The following is an 18,642-nucleotide window of genomic DNA, read 5'->3' as shown; positions in this document are numbered from 1 at the left end:
CTATTAACAGTTAAATGTTATTTGTCAATGCACATCCACTGTCCCACAGCCCAGCCAGGAAATTCATAAACTTGATCTCCTCTGGGGAAAAAAGCATCTAGCGACCACAACGGAAATAAGCCTGACATCATTGTGCAATCCAGTCCCGAAAAAAAAAAAAAAGAAAGTATTTTTTATTTTAATCAATCAATCTACAATCCATTATTTCCCCAAGTTTCTAACACCATGGGAACCTCATCCCAATCACAATACATCCAGCATGATTTTGTGATAAACATTTATTTAGTAACTGTGAGTAACTACACTTGTAGTGTTCACATTACATGTAATCTGCAATTTGTCAAAATGATACATTTATAAAAATGTTAGAAATATAAATCTACATACATCTAATACAAAACAAATATAGATGTGATAATTCACCGGTCTGTTTAGTATTGCAAATTTGTAATATCGTGGACACGTGCTTGCCAGGAAGATCTCTAAACTGATGCTCAAATACGATAACATGACTCTGTGCTTAAATAAAAAATACAATTTAAAAAAAACATTCTTAAAAAGAGCCCAGGGTAAATTGCAAATAATGCTGATAACAAACACACCAGTCACTTTGGGCTTGTTTGGTTGAGGAAGAAAAAAAATGTAGATAACTTGAAGGAAATTAAATACCTTTAAATAAATGGATAAAGCACAAACAGCTGGAATGTGGATAATGTCAAAGGTAATGTTATAAATATTAACATCTGAAACCTGCTATAACTGAAAAGTAAGTAGAAAAGAAAAGTGCACAAAGAGAGCAAAAAGGTCATCAAGCCCATTTTCAAGCCCATTTCTGAGTGTGTCGGAGAAGGTGAGTGTCTGAGCAACGCAGCTTTTAGGGTCGTTCCACGAAATGAGTGCCTTTCGCATCCCTTTGATATTTAAAGTAGAAATTGTACACAAATATGGCATTTTAAAAGCCTGTCATATTAAAACGAAGTGCCCTTTAAAATAGACCACCTGGAAAATGAAATCAATCTGATCCGTAGCCCTTTACACTCGCAGCGCTGTGTGGGTTTTTGACTTGACAGCCTTTCCGAACATGAGCACCTTGCCCGACAAAAAGTTGTCCCCATCCCTCCCGCTAAGTGGGCAACCGCCTTGACGTCATACAAGCCACGAGGCCAAATGTGCAGTTCACATTTCCATATCATAAAACTCATGTCCAGTGTCAACGTTAATGATCACTATGTTTGACGTACAGCTACAAGACGCCATGGAGTCACACCCTTGGTTGTTCTGAGCAGAATGAGCCCGTTTGTTTATTGTGAGAAACTCGCCGTTGCGCACACGCCTGAAGGCACTCATGACTCCTTTCAATGCTCACCAAAATGAGGATCGGCTTCCCCGAATTGCATTGTGAAAGCCTAACCCTGTAATATCGTATATGTTATAACTTAAGCTAGTCGTGTTGGATGCAGGGTTGTGTTCCAAACAAAACAAGTGTGTTGCTCCAGTTCCTCAAAGGAACAGCTAGGAGATCTAAAAAAAACAACAACCCCACCTTATAGTTGGAAGACTCTGTCATAAAAGTGCATTACAATTTCTTAGGAACAGTGCACACTTTGGAGAGGTGTGTGTGGCCACTTGAAGACACCAGTTAGTCCTCGCACTCCAAACCCTTTGTCATTTCGATGTCTTGCGTTGCACCTACCCCACATTTGCCAGGGATATTCTTATCATGTTACTGAATGTAGCCATAGTATTTTCAGATTTCGTTATCAACAAATGTGACAAAAAAAAGCACATTAAAATGTTTTTAAAAATGCACATAAAAGCAACAGTATAATGATTGTATTCAATCTTGTGTCAGATGAACTGTTGAGTCATCTTTGGCCTACTAATTTCGCCATCTCCAAACTGTTCCATTTCAATCGCTAACATGGTCATGCATATGCTTTTCATATTTCTTCTGTAAGACACATTTCAACTTAGCCCCATCCATATAGGCCAGTGTAAAGGGCTAATATGAATAAAGACTTGAATAAAGTGCCAAAGTTATTCGGCATTTTGTTCCTCTCTGCATCCTATTCCTTATCAAATATGTTTTTCCAAAAGGAACATTGAACATCTAATAGTCAAATCACAGTGTAAAAGCAGGTGAGCTGGTTCTACTCTTCCAGGACATTTTCTGGTGTTTCGTGGTGGAAAACTGAGGAGGGTCAAGAATAACACATCGACCTTGTTACCCATAGATAGAGGGGCTAGAAATGTTTTAACAAGAAAAACATTGATTTGAAACTTGCATTCCATCGCCCCTTCCTGTTGCACACAACGTGCTTCCATTCCCCCGTGAACGAGGAAATAAGCTACACTACTCAAAAAGCACCTAATTGGTGGAACGACCCATTGAAGAGATTAAAGGCTAAAACACAGGGGATATCATCTGTTAGTCTTGTACCGGTCGTGCCGTTCATTCCTCCTCCTCCTCCTCTTCCTCCATCACCTCCACCAGGAGTTCGGCTGTGCACGTGGCCTCGCCCAGGCTGTTGACAGCCTTGACGGTGTATTTGGCATCGTCGTCGCCGTTCACCTCAGAGATCACCAGGCTGCAGTTGCCCTCCTCGTCGTAATCAATCTGGAAGTGGCGGGTCTCCTTGATTGGCTGTTCGTCTTTGTACCACACCACCTCTGGATCAGGGTAGCCTGGGAAAACACAAACATTCTTTATACTGTATATGTCTCTCAAATGGCACCTCCTATTCCCTGGCCCATAGGGGCCCGGGTCCATACATGTCAATTAGGAGATTGTAATGTATGTAAATGAGGAGGTTGTGAGACATTACCCTCGATCTTGCAGTCAAATCTGGCTGCGCTCCCCTCCACCACCTCCACATCCTTGATGACTGAGCTGAAGGTGGGCTTGACCTGGGTTTTCTCCTCATACTCTAGGCATTCAAGGAACTGGTTGTCCTCTATGAAACATGGGACAATGGTGGGGGGGAACAAAATTACACATTGATTTTACCTCAAGTTGAACTTAAAGTGGCACTATGCAAAAATCGCTCCGCCATTTCCTGGTTGCTAAAACTCTAGTAGTTCACCTAATTTCAGTGTATATGACAAAATAAGCTAGTATAGTGTAGAGAATCATTGTACCATCTAAACCACTGTGAAATATATTTTCCCATAACCAAAAATATGGTTGCCTCAGCCGTTTGAATCTGGTGTACAAAACCGAAAGTAATAAGACGCAAAAACAAAACTTAAGGGGAAGCATAGAACTAGCACACATAGAACAGATCTACCGCTTCTTAGACTTGCATTCAAGTAGAATGATAGATCAATAACTACACATTTCTATGTGAATTTGGTCAGGTTGCAAAAAGTTACATCTAGCCACTTTAACCAAAAACTGCTTTGAGTTTGCTCGGGGGTACATCAGAAAGGTTTGGAACATTCAGAAGGAGGTTAAAAAAAAAAGAAGCCGTGCCACCTTCAGTAGGGGAGCCTTTCTTGGCACTGACGCCCGCCAACATCGCCATTGATGACAGCCTTCCGATGGCCCGCACTGCATGTCCGGTTTTCTGCCGTGAAATCAATGATACATTCGTTACATTCTGTCGCAGTACAAACAGTCCTTGGTATAGGAATAGACATCAACAAGAAATGTTACGAGGACACTTATGAATTAATGGCCTTGTTTGTAACAATAAGAAATGACCTGTTAGTTTGCCATGAAGTACAGAGTAGGGCTGTGTCCTATAGGCAGGATATTAAGGAGATAAGGGAGAGGCCAGAGTTGACGCAGAGGGAAGCCTGAGGAAGATAGTCCTGACTGATTTACAGAGAGACAATCTCAAAGACTAAAGATGCAGAGGTCAGTACAGAGTTCAGCACAGATGGAGAATGATAAGAGGGATGAAGGATGGAGAGACAAACAGAACTTGAAAGTGTTGGAGGAGAGACTGGTGTGAGAAGGAAGAGGTCAGAGGGCACTGACAGGAGTGTTGGGCTGGGTCAGGAGAAACTTGTTAAGTTGGCTTCTCCACAATCTGATGTGATTCGCCATCTCAGTCCATATGTATAACCAGATCAGATCTACTGTCCACTGGTGTATGTCATGCTGACCGTGGGGAAAACAGGTCTGAATAAATGTCCCAAATGGCACCCTATTCCATTTATAGTGCACTACTTTTGACCAGAGCTATATATGGCATTGGCTGCCATTTGGGACGCAATCTATGATCTTAACATTTTGCTTCTATAAACAAAGCATGGTGGATAACTTGATCCCTGAGATTGTTGCCTTCAGAATTTGTACATTTTGATCAAAAACACAGGTCAAACGAACATCTCTCCACTTTCACCGTCTCTACTGTTTTGTGTTCTAGTTTTCCGAAGTAATACTCACAGTTTGTACTTTTCAACCTCATGAACTACTAATGGACCTCCATGGTGACCGTTTCACGCAATGAGAGGTTTGCTCATGGGCGAGCACTCAAAGAAGGAGTTTAACTGCAGGGACTTGGAAGCTCAGGGTACGCTAACAGACAACAGTGATTTTCGCAGCGCCTCTTACAGTGGAACTTTAGCCAAACTCATAGTGCACTGTATCTAGCACATTTTCTCAATCTCAATCTCAAACCTGTTTGGGTGCTTCTACACCTGCATTGCTTGCTGTTTGGGGTTTTAGGCTGGGTTTCTGTACAGCACTTTGAGATATCAGCTGATGTACGAAGGGCTATATAAATACATTTGATTTGATTTGATTTGGGTGGATTAATACGTTACGACACCGCTCCAACAGTGCTCGTCTCGTGGTTAAGACGGATGGCCATATGTTGATCTGTAACCGGAGACATGGTCTGCATCCCCAAATGTCACCCTATTCTATAGTGCACTACTTTTGACCGAGGCTCATAGGGTGCCATTTGGGACACAGTACACGATCTGGTTCTGCTGTTACCAACCTGCCATTTCCTTCTCAAGATGTACTTCTTCATCCTCTCCTTGGACAGCTTCTTGGCCTCCATTTTGCCAGTGTCTTGTTTTAGCCACGGGTGCTCATAGCACTGATCGCATGTCAGCCTAGCCCTACGATCACAGAGACACATGCACATTGAGAGGCGCAAAGACTTTAGTCACACTGTATTACAAATCATCAGACAGATTTGGACCGAGATCTGGGGCTACGTCCCAAATGGCATCGTATTCCATACATAATGCACTACTTTTGACCAGAGCCCTAGTCAAAAGTCTTGCACTACTTGGGGAATAGGGTGCCATTTGGGATGTATTCAGAGTCAAAAGCAACCGGTGGCAAAAGGAGACTAAATAACATATATATGACACCTAAACAATCTAAACAGAGACATCTGGCAGGCTGATCAAAGCCATCTTACACTCAAATCATGTCAGAACTGAGGCTTTGGCCCAAATGCCACCCTATTCCGTACACTACTTGATGATAAAGTATGGTAAAGTAGTGCACTATGTAGGGAATACTGTGCCATTTGGGACACACGTGGCTCTTTAATCAAGCCGTGTTTCAGAGCACCTCATGTTGCTTACTTCATATCTTTCTTCAGCAAGTTGGTAATGAAGTCCTTGGCGTGGTCTGAGATCTCATCGAAGGCGTCGTCTTCAAAGTCCCAAGTGGCCGAGGTCACATTGGAAAGGGTCTCATTGTCGTTATCCCCCATGAATGGGGACAGGCCACTCACCCTGAGGAATGGAGAGAGAGGGGGAGGTTGGAGAGAGGTGGAGCGAGAGAGAGAAAGCGAGAGAGACAAAGAGAGCGAGAGAAGTATAATGAACGCTTGACCTACAAAAGGGCTACCAAAAACCACTTCTGCTCTGCATGGAAAATGCGCCACACCCTGCCGGGCCCCTAAACAGCGCTCACTGGTGAGACTTGGTAAGTGTTCATCACTTTCAACGAAGCCAGTCTTATTGGGCACACCCAGATGTTTTCCATGCTAGACAGAGGTCTTATATCGGTACACCACAAAAGCTTTTTATCCACCATGTACACTTTGAGTCAGGACTCTGTAACAGGATGGATGAAACCTAGTATGTGTCCCAAATGGCACCCTACGGGCACCTTATTCCCTTAAGGCTTTGGTCAAGAGTAGTGCCCTACATAGGGAATAGGCAGCTGTTTGGGATGCACGACTGAAATCTCTGAGGCAATAGAGATCAGACAGCCTTACTTCTAACACTGCTATGTAAGCAGTGTGTAATAAATCTTTGTGGACCGAGGAGACTTCACAGAGGTTTGGGGCACTGGAGAGTATTGCTCTGCTCGGTCTCTATATCCATTTACAGGCATAGAGGTTGGAGAGGCCCAAACACTGCCTGCCTGCAGAAAGTAACTGTTGCTGTGAGCATGGAAGCCCAGAGAAATCCAATAAGGCAGCTTTGAGATTAGGGACACGGTAGCAAATATACCTTATTTGAATAGTGCATTATAGATTATCAACATATGCTCAAATGATCAACAAACTATACTAATGCAACAGCTTGCTAGGTTACAGTTAGGGTTAGGTTAAAGGTTAACGGTAGGTTAGGATAAGGGTTAGGTTTAGAGTTAACGGTAGGTTAGGATAAGGGTTAGGTTTAGGGTTAACGGTAGGTTAGGATAAGGGTTAGGTTTAGAGTTAATGTTAGGTTAGGATAAGGGTTAGTTTTAGGGTTAACATTAGGTTAGGGGTTAGGTTTAGGGTTAACATTAGGTTAGGGTAAGGGTTAACATTAGATTAGGATAAGGGTTAGGTTTAGAGTTAATGGTAGGTTAGGATAAGGGTTAGTTTTAGGGTTAACATTAGGTTAGGGGTTAGGTTTAGGGTTAACATTAGGTTAGGATAAGGGTTAGGTTTAGGGTTAACGCTAGGTTAGGATAAGGGTTAGGTTTCGGGTTAACGTTAGGTTAGGATAAGGGGGTTAGGTTTAGGGTTAACGTTAGGTTAGGATAAGGGTTAGGATTAGGGTTAGCGGAAAGTTTGTATAAATGTTGTTGACAGTTGAACATTTACAGACCATCCATTTGGGATTATCCAAATAAAGTGTTAACATAGAAGCTTACTCATTACAAGTAAGAATGGTTATAAGTGGTTATAAGGGTCATTATAACTGGTTTGACACTCACAGGATGTAGCAGATGACCCCTATACTCCACATGTCTGTTGGGTAACTGATTGCTTCATAGTTGATCACTTCAGGGGCCACAAACTCAGGGGTTCCAAACAGAACTTTCAATGTTCCAGAGCTTTCTAGGAGCACACAGGGGAAGACGGTTTCAAAAATGAAAATGGTGTTCATTTAGCATTCATTAGAATAGGAAGTTAATGAAAAGATCGATGTCGCTATGATTCTGAATTGGGATGCAAAATTCCAGTAACTTTCCCAGATGGAAGATTCCTGGAATCAGGAGGGAATCAGCAAGATATCCAGGAATCCTCCCACCAAGGATTTCTGGGAAACATCGGAATTTGGGGAAAGTTACCGGAATTCCGCAACCCTATTTCTGAAAATGCCCTGTGCACACGAGGCCTGGTTACCTAGTCTGCGAGCGAGGCCGAAGTCAATGAGTTTGATGGTGTTCCCGGTCTTGTTGACACACATGATATTCTCAGGCTTGAGGTCCAGATGGACGATGCCCTGCTTGTGGATGTAGTGAACCCCGTCCACAATCTGCAGCATGTACTTAATGACCTCCCTTTCTGTCAGCTCAAAGTCTTCATCGATGATACGCTCAAACAGCTCCCCACCAGAGATCCTGCAGAGAGCGCGAGAGAGAGAGAGAACGAGAGAAAGAATGATGGTTGAGATCTTGCAAAACACATTACAGCCAAATATGGAAATCCTTCACCGGATATCAAATACTTGTCATTTTAGAGTATCTCGAATATCGTTTTCTAGCTTAGACAGCTTACAAAGACATATCATCTAAAATTAGTACTAAGGACAATTGCGGTTTTAAATGAGAGTCAAGTGAGTCCAGTGGTCTTGTGTCAGTGTACCATTTGATAACACTATAAAAACCAGAGGGGAAATGGTCCAGTCTAATGTGTTTACATCTCAAATACTTGGCAAGTGAACTTTTTCCAAGCATCACCACATAAAAAAGCCAAAATGTCTGTCTGAAGTGTCTGTCTGGTCAAAATGAATCATTAGCCACGAATAATGGAGATGTTTAAATGCAAATCAAATTCCTTTGACATTCTCCAAAATAAACGTTATCATATCAATTTTCATACTCAGATACACTACATCAGAAGTATGTGGACACTCCTCCAAACTAGTGGATTTAGCTATTTCAGCCACACTCGTTGCTGATAGGTGTATAAAATCGGGCACACCGCCATGCAATCTCCATAGACAAACATTGGCAGTAGAATGGCCTTACAAGTCAGTTTTATCAAATTTCTGCCCTGCTAGAGCTACCCTGGTACTGTAAGTGTAAGTGCTGTTATTGTGAAGTGGAAACGTCTAGGAGCAACAATGGCTCAACGAAGTGGTAGGCCACACAAGCTCAGAGAACGGGACCGCCGAGTGCTGAAGCACGTAGCCCGTATAAATCGGCGTGGCTAAATGGAAGCAAGTCCCCAGAGCAATGTTCCAACATCTAGAAGAAAAGCCTTCCCGGAAAAGTGAAGGCTGTTATAGAAGTAAAAGGGGTAACAACTCCATAATAATGCCCATGATGTTGGAATGAGACGTCCGACAAGCAGGTGTCCACATACTTCTGGCCATGTAGTGTAATTTGTTACACGCAAGTGCCAAGTGAAAATCCTCAAGATCAAAACTGCAAATGGACCTGTATTCATTCCAGTTGTATGCCTACTAAATAACCCTCTGTTTACGTTTCTAGTAAACTATATAGGAACGTGAAGCGAGTCACAAAAAGCACTCAAACTTTTACAGATGCACAATTAGAGAGCATCCTGTCGGGCTGTATCACCGCCTGGTATGGCAAGTGCTCCACCCACAACCGCAAGGCTCTCTAGAGGGTAGTGAGGTCTGCACAACGCATCGCTGGGGGCAAACTACCTGCCCTCCAGGACACCTACACCACCCGATGTCACAGGAAGGCCATAAAGATCATCAAGGACAACAACCACTTGAGCCACTGCCTGTTCACCCCGCTATCATCCAGAAGGCGAGGTCAGTACAGGTGCATCAAAGCTGAGACCGAGAGACTGGAAAAACAGCTTCTATCTATCTATCCATCAGACTATTAAACAGCCACCACGAACATTGAGTGGCTGCTGCCAACATACGGACTCAACTCCAGGCACTTTAATAATGGAAAAATTGATGTAATAAATGTATCACTAGCCACTTTAAACAATGCCACTTAATATAATGTTTACATACCCTACATTACTCACCTCATATGTATATACTGTACACGATACCATCTACTGCATCTTGCCATCTTTATTTAATACATGTATCACTAGCCACTTTAAACAATGCCACTTAATATAATGTTTACATACCCTACATTACTCATCTCAGATGTATATACTGTACGATACCATCTACTGCATCTTGCCTATGCCGTTCTGTACCACCACTCATTCATATATCTTTATGTACATATTCTTCATCCCTTTACACTTGTGTGTATAAGGTAGTTGTTGTGAAATTGTTAGGTTAGATTACTCGTTGGTTATTACTGCATTGTCGGAGCATTTCGCTACACTCGCATTAACATCTGCTAACCATGTGTATGTGACAATAAAATTTGATATAGGGAATAGGGTAACCTAAATGAATAAACTTTTTGTAACGTATGGGTCAAATATACTCACATTTCCAAAACCATGACGATGTCTGACTTGCCTTCGAAGGCATCAATGCACTGGACAAGTTTGGGGTGATGGAGGGAGTTCATTATTGCAATCTCTTGTCTCACATTATCTTTCTCTTTTGCAGAGTAGGCCTTGATGAACTTTCCAGCCCAGTGCTTTTTCGTTCCCTTCTCCAAAAGTTTGAACACCTGTCCGAATTTCCCCCTAAAGCACAGAAAAGGAAAAGGATCATTTTTTGGGAGTCTGATACAGACGATATCATGGATGAGAGGCGTGCACAGTGGGCCTGCTGCATATGTAGATACACGTGTCAATGTGGACCAATGCTTTGATGACCAACATGTTGTCCACATCCCAAATGACACCCTATAATAGTGCCCAAATTTTGACCAGAGACCTATAGGCCCTGGTCAGAAGTAGTGTACTATATATGGTGCCTTTTGGGACATAGTAGTTGTTGATAGATGGGTACTCACGTTCCGAGCCTCTCTTCCACATCATACAGATCCTTGACTTTCACATCTGTTCTAACGATCACATCTCTGTAGTCTGGCTCTTTCTCTGAACATAGGAGCATGACACTTATGAGTCATTATGGATGTTTATAGTCACTGTCATAGCACATTATAAAGGGCATTATAAGGCATTAGAAAGGATATTATAAAACATTTGACGTATCATAGAAGATGTTACCAAAATCATTTTTTAAAGGAATCAGTTACTTATAAACTTGGAATATTGGATTGGATTAAACATACCTTCATCATCCTCAACCTCCTCCTTTTCTGTTAGAATAAATGATCAGAAAGGTTGTTAGTCATTAGTATGACTCAATCATTATTATTATGAATTAATCATCATTAATACAAATCTATGTCTGACAATGAAAATGGCTTGTTAGTTACCAATGAGGTTGATTATAAAGTGTTACCACTGAGTGTGATTTTAAGTATTACCAATGAGTGTCAGTACACCATAAACCCACTAGGGGGAGCTCACCCTCAACATCCTCCTCTAACATTGTGACAGCCTCAGACTCGGCACTGGGCTCCCCAATGCCGTAAATATTGACCGCCCGCACCCTGAACTTGTACTGGCGCTGACCCAGCAGGTTCTGGACATTATAGGAGGTGCTGTTGCAGGAGACTAGGTTCTTCCACTCCTTGTCCACTGAGTTCCATATCTCTAGGTTGTAGGACTGGACGGCACTGCCCCCATCGTAGGTGGGGCCGTACCATGACAGTGTGAGTGTGGAGCGGCGGATGTCTGAGGCGGCTGGAACTCGTGCAGGGGGATCAGGTTTGTCTGGAACACAGAGAGGTCACACAGTAGATCAACGCAACAACTGGCGAACATGCTCAGACACAATACTAGACCTTTCAACAAGCCCCACAAAACCATGTTCACATTGTGGCGATACCTGTTCCAGGCTGAGTCCCAAACGGCACCCTGTAACCTATATAGTGCACTAACTTTTGACCCTTTTGGTCCTGGTCAAAAGTAGCGCACTATATAGGGAATAGGGCGCCATTTGGGACATGCACCTATAGTTTGATGCCATTGAAAAGGCGTGATGAGTCACTCGATTTGTTAACATAGGTCTCCCAGTCCTTCCATTCACCAACATCAGTAATAACCGTGCACACAAGAGCACAGCTGTGTTGGGAATGAAGCAGCTTCCTGTCTGGCAAAAGTGGCTACCTTTTGAACCAACTCCATTCGTCAACAGCAGTTGCACCATACACAATAATGTCAGCTTCTCCATTAAAGGCACAGTACGGGGAAACTGTTCGTGAGCGCAGATGAAAAGTGAGAGCCGTGACAGGGAGGCTCCACATGGAGTCTGGATCCGTTTTATGTACTGCTGGTGTCAGACGACATGCCCCAGACTGTCTGCTAGGTACAGCACACTTATTCCCCCTGGTTTGTTTAGAGGGGTGCCACGTTACCCGAGCTGTTAAAAGCATACCCCCACTTAAATCCCCAGTGGTCCCTTGTAAAATACCAAACGAAACCGCCCCCAAAAGAGCACAGCGTGACATCAACAGCTCTGCCATGCGGGATGATTCAATGTCACTGCAAAAAAAGGGGCCACACATTACATGAAACAATTCAAAACTAAACCTCTATACTCCATACATACAGTCCAAGAACCATAAACCTAAACGCGAGGATCATATACATTAACAAGCGTCTAAGTAGTTAGGCTATTTTTTTTTTTTACCAGCGTCTAACAAGCGCTTCGTGCCTTTTCGTATGCTATTAACAGCTCTCCGGGCACATAAGCGGTGGCGTTTATATGGAGCAGCTCTAGAAGTCCTCTTTCCCTGGCTGTGGTGTATTCCAGGAGTCGGACTGGATACACTCCACTATGGACAGCAGTGGCAAAGGGCCTCACATTGAAGCAACAGCTGGAGAGAAAGCACAGCCTTAAAAGGCCACTGGAGATCCCTGCAACGGCCTGTTAGTATTAGGATACCAAGAGTTGGAGCTGGCCCGGCCCTGCATACCTTCCCTTCCCCAACAACATTCCCCAAAGCTACAGGACCACCATTCTTTTTTTTTTTTAACGAGAGACAATACAATGATCGGTATCAGTAGGAGCAGTGGTTTTAAAACAGTGGATTAATACCATATATCTCTCACTTGAAAAAGGGAAAGACTTCCGCCACTCGTAATCGCCTCCTGAATCTCATCAACGGAGGCAAAAAAAATGGCGTCGCTGCCCTATTTGTGTCAAATGGAACGTACCCACAATGGTGAGGTTGAGAGCTGCCTGTCTCAAGCCGTAGCTGTTTCGCAGTTCGAGGGTGTAGCAGCCACAGTGGTCCTGCTGGCTGTCTGCGATGGTCAGTTTACTGGTGACCTCAGTGGTTTCAATGGTTAAATCACCTTTGACCTCTTGAATCTGCATACAAGACAAAAGGCAGTGGTTTCACAGAGGCGACATATGTTCGTTGAAACCGTGTTCAAGGCTACAATGATGAGAGCTACATCCTTGAATTGGTATAGTGTAATTAAATATGATATATTTGATGGAGATGGTGGAGATAGGGGGCATAGTATTAGAGTCAGTGGGGTCCAGGATTATTGACACCCTCGATAAAGATGAGCAGAAATGACTGTATAAAATAAATAATTCAAATACTGAGCTATATTCTATTCAAGAAAAAAGGGGAAATTATACAATTGCTCAGAGAACGAGATTTTGTTTAGCAAGTAATACTTGTTTTTCTCTCCAAAAGGTAGAGGTCAAAACCTTACAATACATCCTCACCTTGCGAGGGTAACGGCACAGAGCCCTTTACTAAAATGTTTTAGGAGTTAGTAAACACATTGGGACAGATCTTAGACCATTCCTCTAAACAGAATCCTTCCAGATCCTTGATATCCTTTGTCTGCGCTTATGGACTGACATCTTCAATTCAAACCACAGGTTTTCAAAGTCCGGAGACTGAGATGGAACTGCTCCCAGGCCAATTAACCATTTCTTTGTGGATTTTGATGTATGCTTGGGGTTTTTGCCTTACTGTAATATCCACTTGCAGCCAAGTTTCAGCTTCCTGACAGAGGCAACCAGGCTTTTGGCTAAAATGTCCCTGGTACTTGATAGCTCATGATGCCATTGACCTTAACAAGGGCCCCAGGATCACTGGAAGCAAAATAGCCCCATAACATCAAAGGATCCATTACAGTAGGTATGGGGTTATTTTCTGCTTACACATTCTCATTTCGACACCAGTCATTTTTGCTCATCTTTATTTTTTTTGAACCTTTATTTAACTAGGCAAGTCAGTTAAGAACAAATTCTTATTTTCAATGACGGCCTAGGAACAGTGGGTTAACTGCCTGTTCAGGGGCAGAACGACAGATTTGTACCTTGTCAGCTCGGGGATATGAACTTGCAACCTTTCGGTTACTAGTACAACTCTCTAACCACTAGGCTACCCTGCCGCCCCTTTATCAAGGTTGTCAATTATTTTGTAAAGACTGGTCCTTACTGGTTTGCGGAACTTGAGCCAGGTGCAGTTGACTGGTGGAGCTCCTCCAAACTTACAGAGAATTTCCACCTTCTCCCCTGCCAGAATCTTCATGTCGTCTGGGAACTGGACAATCTGAGGGGGCATAGCTGAACACACACACACACACACAAAACAACAGTCACTTCAGCCAGGAACATCTATCATCAGAACAAACCTCTGCGTTTGGGCAGGCTTGTGACTTTCCGCCCTTGCCCCACGCCATTCCATTGCTAACGTCTTAATGCTCCCCGGCAGCGAACAAAGCACAACTGGAACAGCTGCTCGGATTGGGTGACGTGCTCCCCTGGCTCTCGTTATTAGAAGGCAGGTTGGTTTACACTACAGCATGGTGGGGGGGGGGGGGGATCTCCGATTGCCATTACAAGGACCCACAGACCTCTGCCATAGCAGGGAGCAGTACTCTCAGTCTTAGTTAGAGCAGCAAGGTATGGCCAGTGTTTGACACACGAGCCAGGTCCTCTGGGCTATCCCACTGCATGGATCACTGTTGTTGGACGAGATTGCTAGAGTACATAGAGTCTGGGGAATCATCTATACCGCTTGTTGACATTTTGGTTGTGGGCTCTTCAGTAGCCCAGAGAGAGTTAGTACTGGGCCCTATTGATCAAGCGACTCTCCGAGTAGGAGTGACGATAGAGGCTCAGTTAAGAATTTCCGATCCCAGTGAATAGCATGGACATGGACAGGGGGGTGCTGATCCTGGACCAGCACTCATACTCTGAGACGCCCCTAAGTAACATGTTTGCATGGCAGAGGAGTCTTTCTTACCCTGTTTGGGAGGCATCTTTGTATTCGGTTTCTTTATCCTCGCCTCACCTGGAAAAGAGAAGATCAATGATTGCAATTAGGAAGGCAGTTGTGTCAATGCATTTGATAAATGGAACAAACGAGAAGATTTGGTACAAATTGAATCCCATGTGTGACTCTTCATGTGTGAAATTGACACGATAAAAACATTGATCTGAAACCAGACGGAATCTAAAAATGTAGTGAGTGTGTCGGATTCACATAAATTAATGGCCACTGCACTTAATTATTCCATCATTGTGAGCTACCGCAGCAAGCATTAGAAAGAGCATTGCCATTCTTTTTCCTAACATATTTCTCTAATTGTGCCTGCAGCGATTTCTCTGGATCCCCGTTAAGGGCTGTTACTTTTGACAGTCAGACTGATTCGATCAAAGCAGAGGTGAAGATTTGTACAGATCATTTGACACAAGCTGGAAACAGTCCAGCGTGTGAGCAAGCCTCTGACCCAGCACATACTGTGGGAAATATATCACATTTGTAGATTTAGAATCATTGTTTAACTGGTTCATTATTTTGCATTTAGTCTTACGCGTTATTATAATAAATGATCTATAAAACATTGAGTTTTATAACCGCTTATAAGTTATTGTGGACGCTTATTATAACAGTCTGTGTCATCATAACACATTGCAAGTGTGTTATAGTGCATTATGTGCTTCATTTAAATGTTACCACTAGTTATTCCCAGGACAGTATACGGGAAAGGAGAATAAACTGTCTGATAAGTGAAATTGGGGGAGGGAGCTCTTCTCTTGTGGATGTCTTGGGAGAAAGAAGGGCTGCCTCTGTGCTCATGTCCTTTGGTATTTGCCTTTTTTGGTAATACTAAAAATAGTCAAAGTATCCAGGAAATAGCTTTTGGCACTATTTATTTTACATTTGATTGCTGTCAAGAAACAAATGTGCCAGTAAATCTAACTCATGCACAGAGTGAGGAGCAAGGAGCAACAACATCAATATTAACCAATAACAGTTTGAGCTCCAAGCTCTCAAAGTCATACTTTTTTTTGTTGCATGACAGGTCCTCCTCGCTGGAAAGAAAAACAATATTTTTTCAATACAAAACGTTTTTTTTGCTCAACGTACCAAAACGATTTGAAGTTGATAAAAGTTGTAATTGCACAAACCAAGCATTTACCATTGCAATACAAAACGATATATTTTAGCTCACGTCAAATAGAGAAGAAGCCCAACAAACAAACCAGGCTTTAACAACAACAGACTAAAATGGTTATGAGCAAACCGATTGGCTTTGCAAAGTTTTAGTGCAGAAAATGATTTATCCTTAGTAGGTCATTGCTCCTGTTGAAAAGTTCACATGCCTCAGTTCAGATTGGACTTAACTAAACTACTGCGCCCAGCCTTCGAGCACTCGGGAACAAGAAAACGAATCATTGTTTATATGTTGTAACTATGCAGTTGAGCTTCGAGGCAGTGTATCAGTTAGTTAGTTTAGCCATCCATTACGGTTCAAGTGCAAAACAGCTCTTTGTTGTATCCTTGAAAAACAGACAGCCATGTGACAAGAGACCCAGTGGAGGACTGAACATTGAAACGTGCAACAAATCATGGAGCACAAGAGAAAGGGAACGGCTGTTTAACCCCTTAAATGTAAAGGCCCCATATTTGGGGATCCTATTAGACATTATTCAATTCAGTCTGGTATGAGAACGGTAGACCCTAGGCCGAGCCGATGACCTCGTTTCAAGACGGCTGCTATATACATTCCGGTTAGCGTTATGAAGCGTAAACAAAATAAACACGGAATACATTGATACACACCGAAATCCGGGACTCCACAGATAATGAGAATGTATTGTCCGTCTGCATGTGACCTACCGTTATTGATCACCAGCCCTGAGAGTCAACATTTGTATTTTACGCAACGTTTTCAACAAACAGCAAACATCTTACGAGGTAAGCTTCGATTTGGTCTGTGTTTGAGCTATAGCTAAATGGGGGATATGAAATTAATCCTTAGGTTGGTAGGACCAAATCCAACCTAATGCCAATTGTTGTGCGTGATTTAATGGCAACATCGAATGTCCACCGAGTGACTAGATATTTGCGCCTCAAAAATATGTTGCCTGCTTACGCGCTGTAGGCATCCATTACACAGGGGATAGGCTACTATGGCAGTTTGACAGTCTTGTAGCCAATGTGATAAGCTTTCCAGGGATATGCAGTTAACCTGGGTGGGACAAAGCAAGGCCTAGAACCTTTTATGCGTAACGAACTATTGCTACCTATTTCACATTTATTTAACCAGGTAGGCCAGTTGAGAACAAGTTCTCATTTACAACTGCGACCTGGCCAAGATAAAGCAAAGCAGTGTGACAAACAACACAGTGGATAAACAAACGTACTGTCTGTCATATATTGTAAACAGATTTCATCGGTTGAATTTCATTGCTTAAGCATAAAAGATGGCTTCTCAAGGGGGTAAAAAAAAAGGTAAACTAAGAAGATCGATCAGGAAGCTAAAAAGAAGGCAGCTATGAATAAGTATACAGACAGAAGCTTTGAATAAAATATTGGTTGGACTGATTTGGACAACGAGGATTTCGACTCGCCCGATAGAGATTGCTTTCTAGAAAGATTGGATCCACTTAGATCCGTTAAGTAAATTATTTTCATGACTTTATATAGCCAATTTTATTTGTGGTTCTCATCTCTGCCTTTGTCTCCAATGTGTTACTGTTTGCATTGTGTGTGTGCTTCACACCTTCTATGTGAGTTACTGCACAGATTAAGTTTAGGCTTGGTGTTTTTACTTTACAGTAATGCCATTTTGCAAATTTAGTCTACTGTAATTCTGTGAGTCTCACACCAATATATCCCTTTATTTTATTCACCACAGAGTGAATGATGCAGACGATTTGGATGATGACGTTTGGGAGCCACCCCTCCCCAGCGGTCAAGGTCTTCACCCCTCACTGCTATGTCAATCACCCGTCTGATGGTTCTACATCCACTTTTCATAGACATCTTGAAAAAGAAAAGAGGCTTGTGGCACCATTCGTCCTAACAGAATCGTTTTCCCCAAGACCAAGGTAAAAGACATGACAAAGACAGCGTAGAGGGGGACCATACTTTGGATCAGAACTAACAAGCTGCCTTTTGTGAAATGGAAGGACACTAGGGAAGTAACCATGCTCACCACACAGCATAAGTCATTCAATAACAACCATGTCTCAAGGATGGGGAAAAAGGAAGGAAGTCCCCATTCCTGTTTCTGAGAAGGACTACAATGCCAGCATGGGGGGTGTCGACATCTCTGATGCTCTGATAGGCTACTACCAGGTCCTCCTCAAGACCAGGAAGTGGTATATGACTTTTTTTATCACTTTGTGGACATTGCTACAGTAAATGTTCTCATTCTCCACAAGCAGATGGCCAAAGAAAAAGGTCAAACCCCTCTCTCCCAGTTGGCCTTCCGAGAGCAGCTGGTGTTGGAAATGGCTGAATTAGGGGCCCAAAGCAACCTCACAACCATCACAAGACCCCCTTCTGAAGGCGAGCACCACTATCCAACACACATGCCAAAAGGAAGAAACGCAAGCATTGCACAAAACACAGGGTGGGGGTGAAATGACAGTTCTTCTGTCCGAAAAGCCAGTTCGCCTTTTTTTTCCTGGCAGAGAGAGACCGCTTCAAAGACTGTCACGACATGCACAAGCTCTGTTGATTTTATATTGTTTTTGTAAACAGCTCATTTGTATGTGGGACCAATACATTGGATATACCGAGCATAAATGTTCAGGCACTTTGGAGAGGTTGAAAAAAACAAAAAAAACACCACCACAATGTTTGAGAGAGGTTGGGTGTTGTAGACATTTAGTTTTTTATAGTGAACAATAACTTTTAGGCACATCCAGTGTGCAAAAACAGTGCAATTACCACATTTGGACACTTTGGAGAGGTTGAAAGGACACTTGAATGTACCCTGGATACCCCATAACACCACCACAATGTTTGAGTGAAGTTGT

General features: G+C 42.8%; 1 protein-coding gene across 7 annotated transcripts in view; it reads right to left on the bottom strand.

The window, feature by feature from the left end:
• Positions 1 to 263: 263 nt before the first annotated feature.
• The window catches only part of LOC139396950 (myosin light chain kinase, smooth muscle-like), a 96,992-nt gene continuing 78,613 nt past the window's right edge, over positions 264 to 18,642 (bottom strand). For 4 of the 7 annotated variants that reach the window (XM_071143884.1, XM_071143906.1, XM_071143897.1 and 1 more), the window contains 14 exons: positions 14,612 to 14,659; positions 13,802 to 13,929; positions 12,552 to 12,708; positions 10,800 to 11,105; positions 10,559 to 10,585; positions 10,277 to 10,361; positions 9,801 to 10,004; positions 7,542 to 7,759; positions 7,130 to 7,253; positions 5,554 to 5,706; positions 4,953 to 5,076; positions 3,476 to 3,566; positions 2,826 to 2,954; positions 264 to 2,685 (listed from right to left, as the gene is read on the bottom strand). In XM_071143884.1, coding sequence (XP_070999985.1) covers positions 2,453 to 2,685; positions 2,826 to 2,954; positions 3,476 to 3,566; positions 4,953 to 5,076; positions 5,554 to 5,706; positions 7,130 to 7,253; positions 7,542 to 7,759; positions 9,801 to 10,004; positions 10,277 to 10,361; positions 10,559 to 10,585; positions 10,800 to 11,105; positions 12,552 to 12,708; positions 13,802 to 13,929; positions 14,612 to 14,659 — 2,027 coding nt within the window. In that variant the 3' untranslated portion in view covers positions 264 to 2,452. The remainder of the gene's footprint in view (positions 2,686 to 2,825; positions 2,955 to 3,475; positions 3,567 to 4,952; positions 5,077 to 5,553; positions 5,707 to 7,129; positions 7,254 to 7,541; positions 7,760 to 9,800; positions 10,005 to 10,276; positions 10,362 to 10,558; positions 10,586 to 10,799; positions 11,106 to 12,551; positions 12,709 to 13,801; positions 13,930 to 14,611; positions 14,660 to 18,642) is intronic. The other 3 variants (XM_071143915.1, XM_071143922.1, XM_071143930.1) reach the window with 1 other exon arrangement.

Source organism: Oncorhynchus clarkii, chromosome 3 (assembly GCF_045791955.1).
Source record: "Oncorhynchus clarkii lewisi isolate Uvic-CL-2024 chromosome 3, UVic_Ocla_1.0, whole genome shotgun sequence".
Taxonomy (NCBI): domain Eukaryota; kingdom Metazoa; phylum Chordata; class Actinopteri; order Salmoniformes; family Salmonidae; genus Oncorhynchus; species Oncorhynchus clarkii.
The sequence above is the reverse complement of the archived record's forward strand: the minus strand, read 5'-3'. Positions and strand labels throughout refer to the sequence as shown.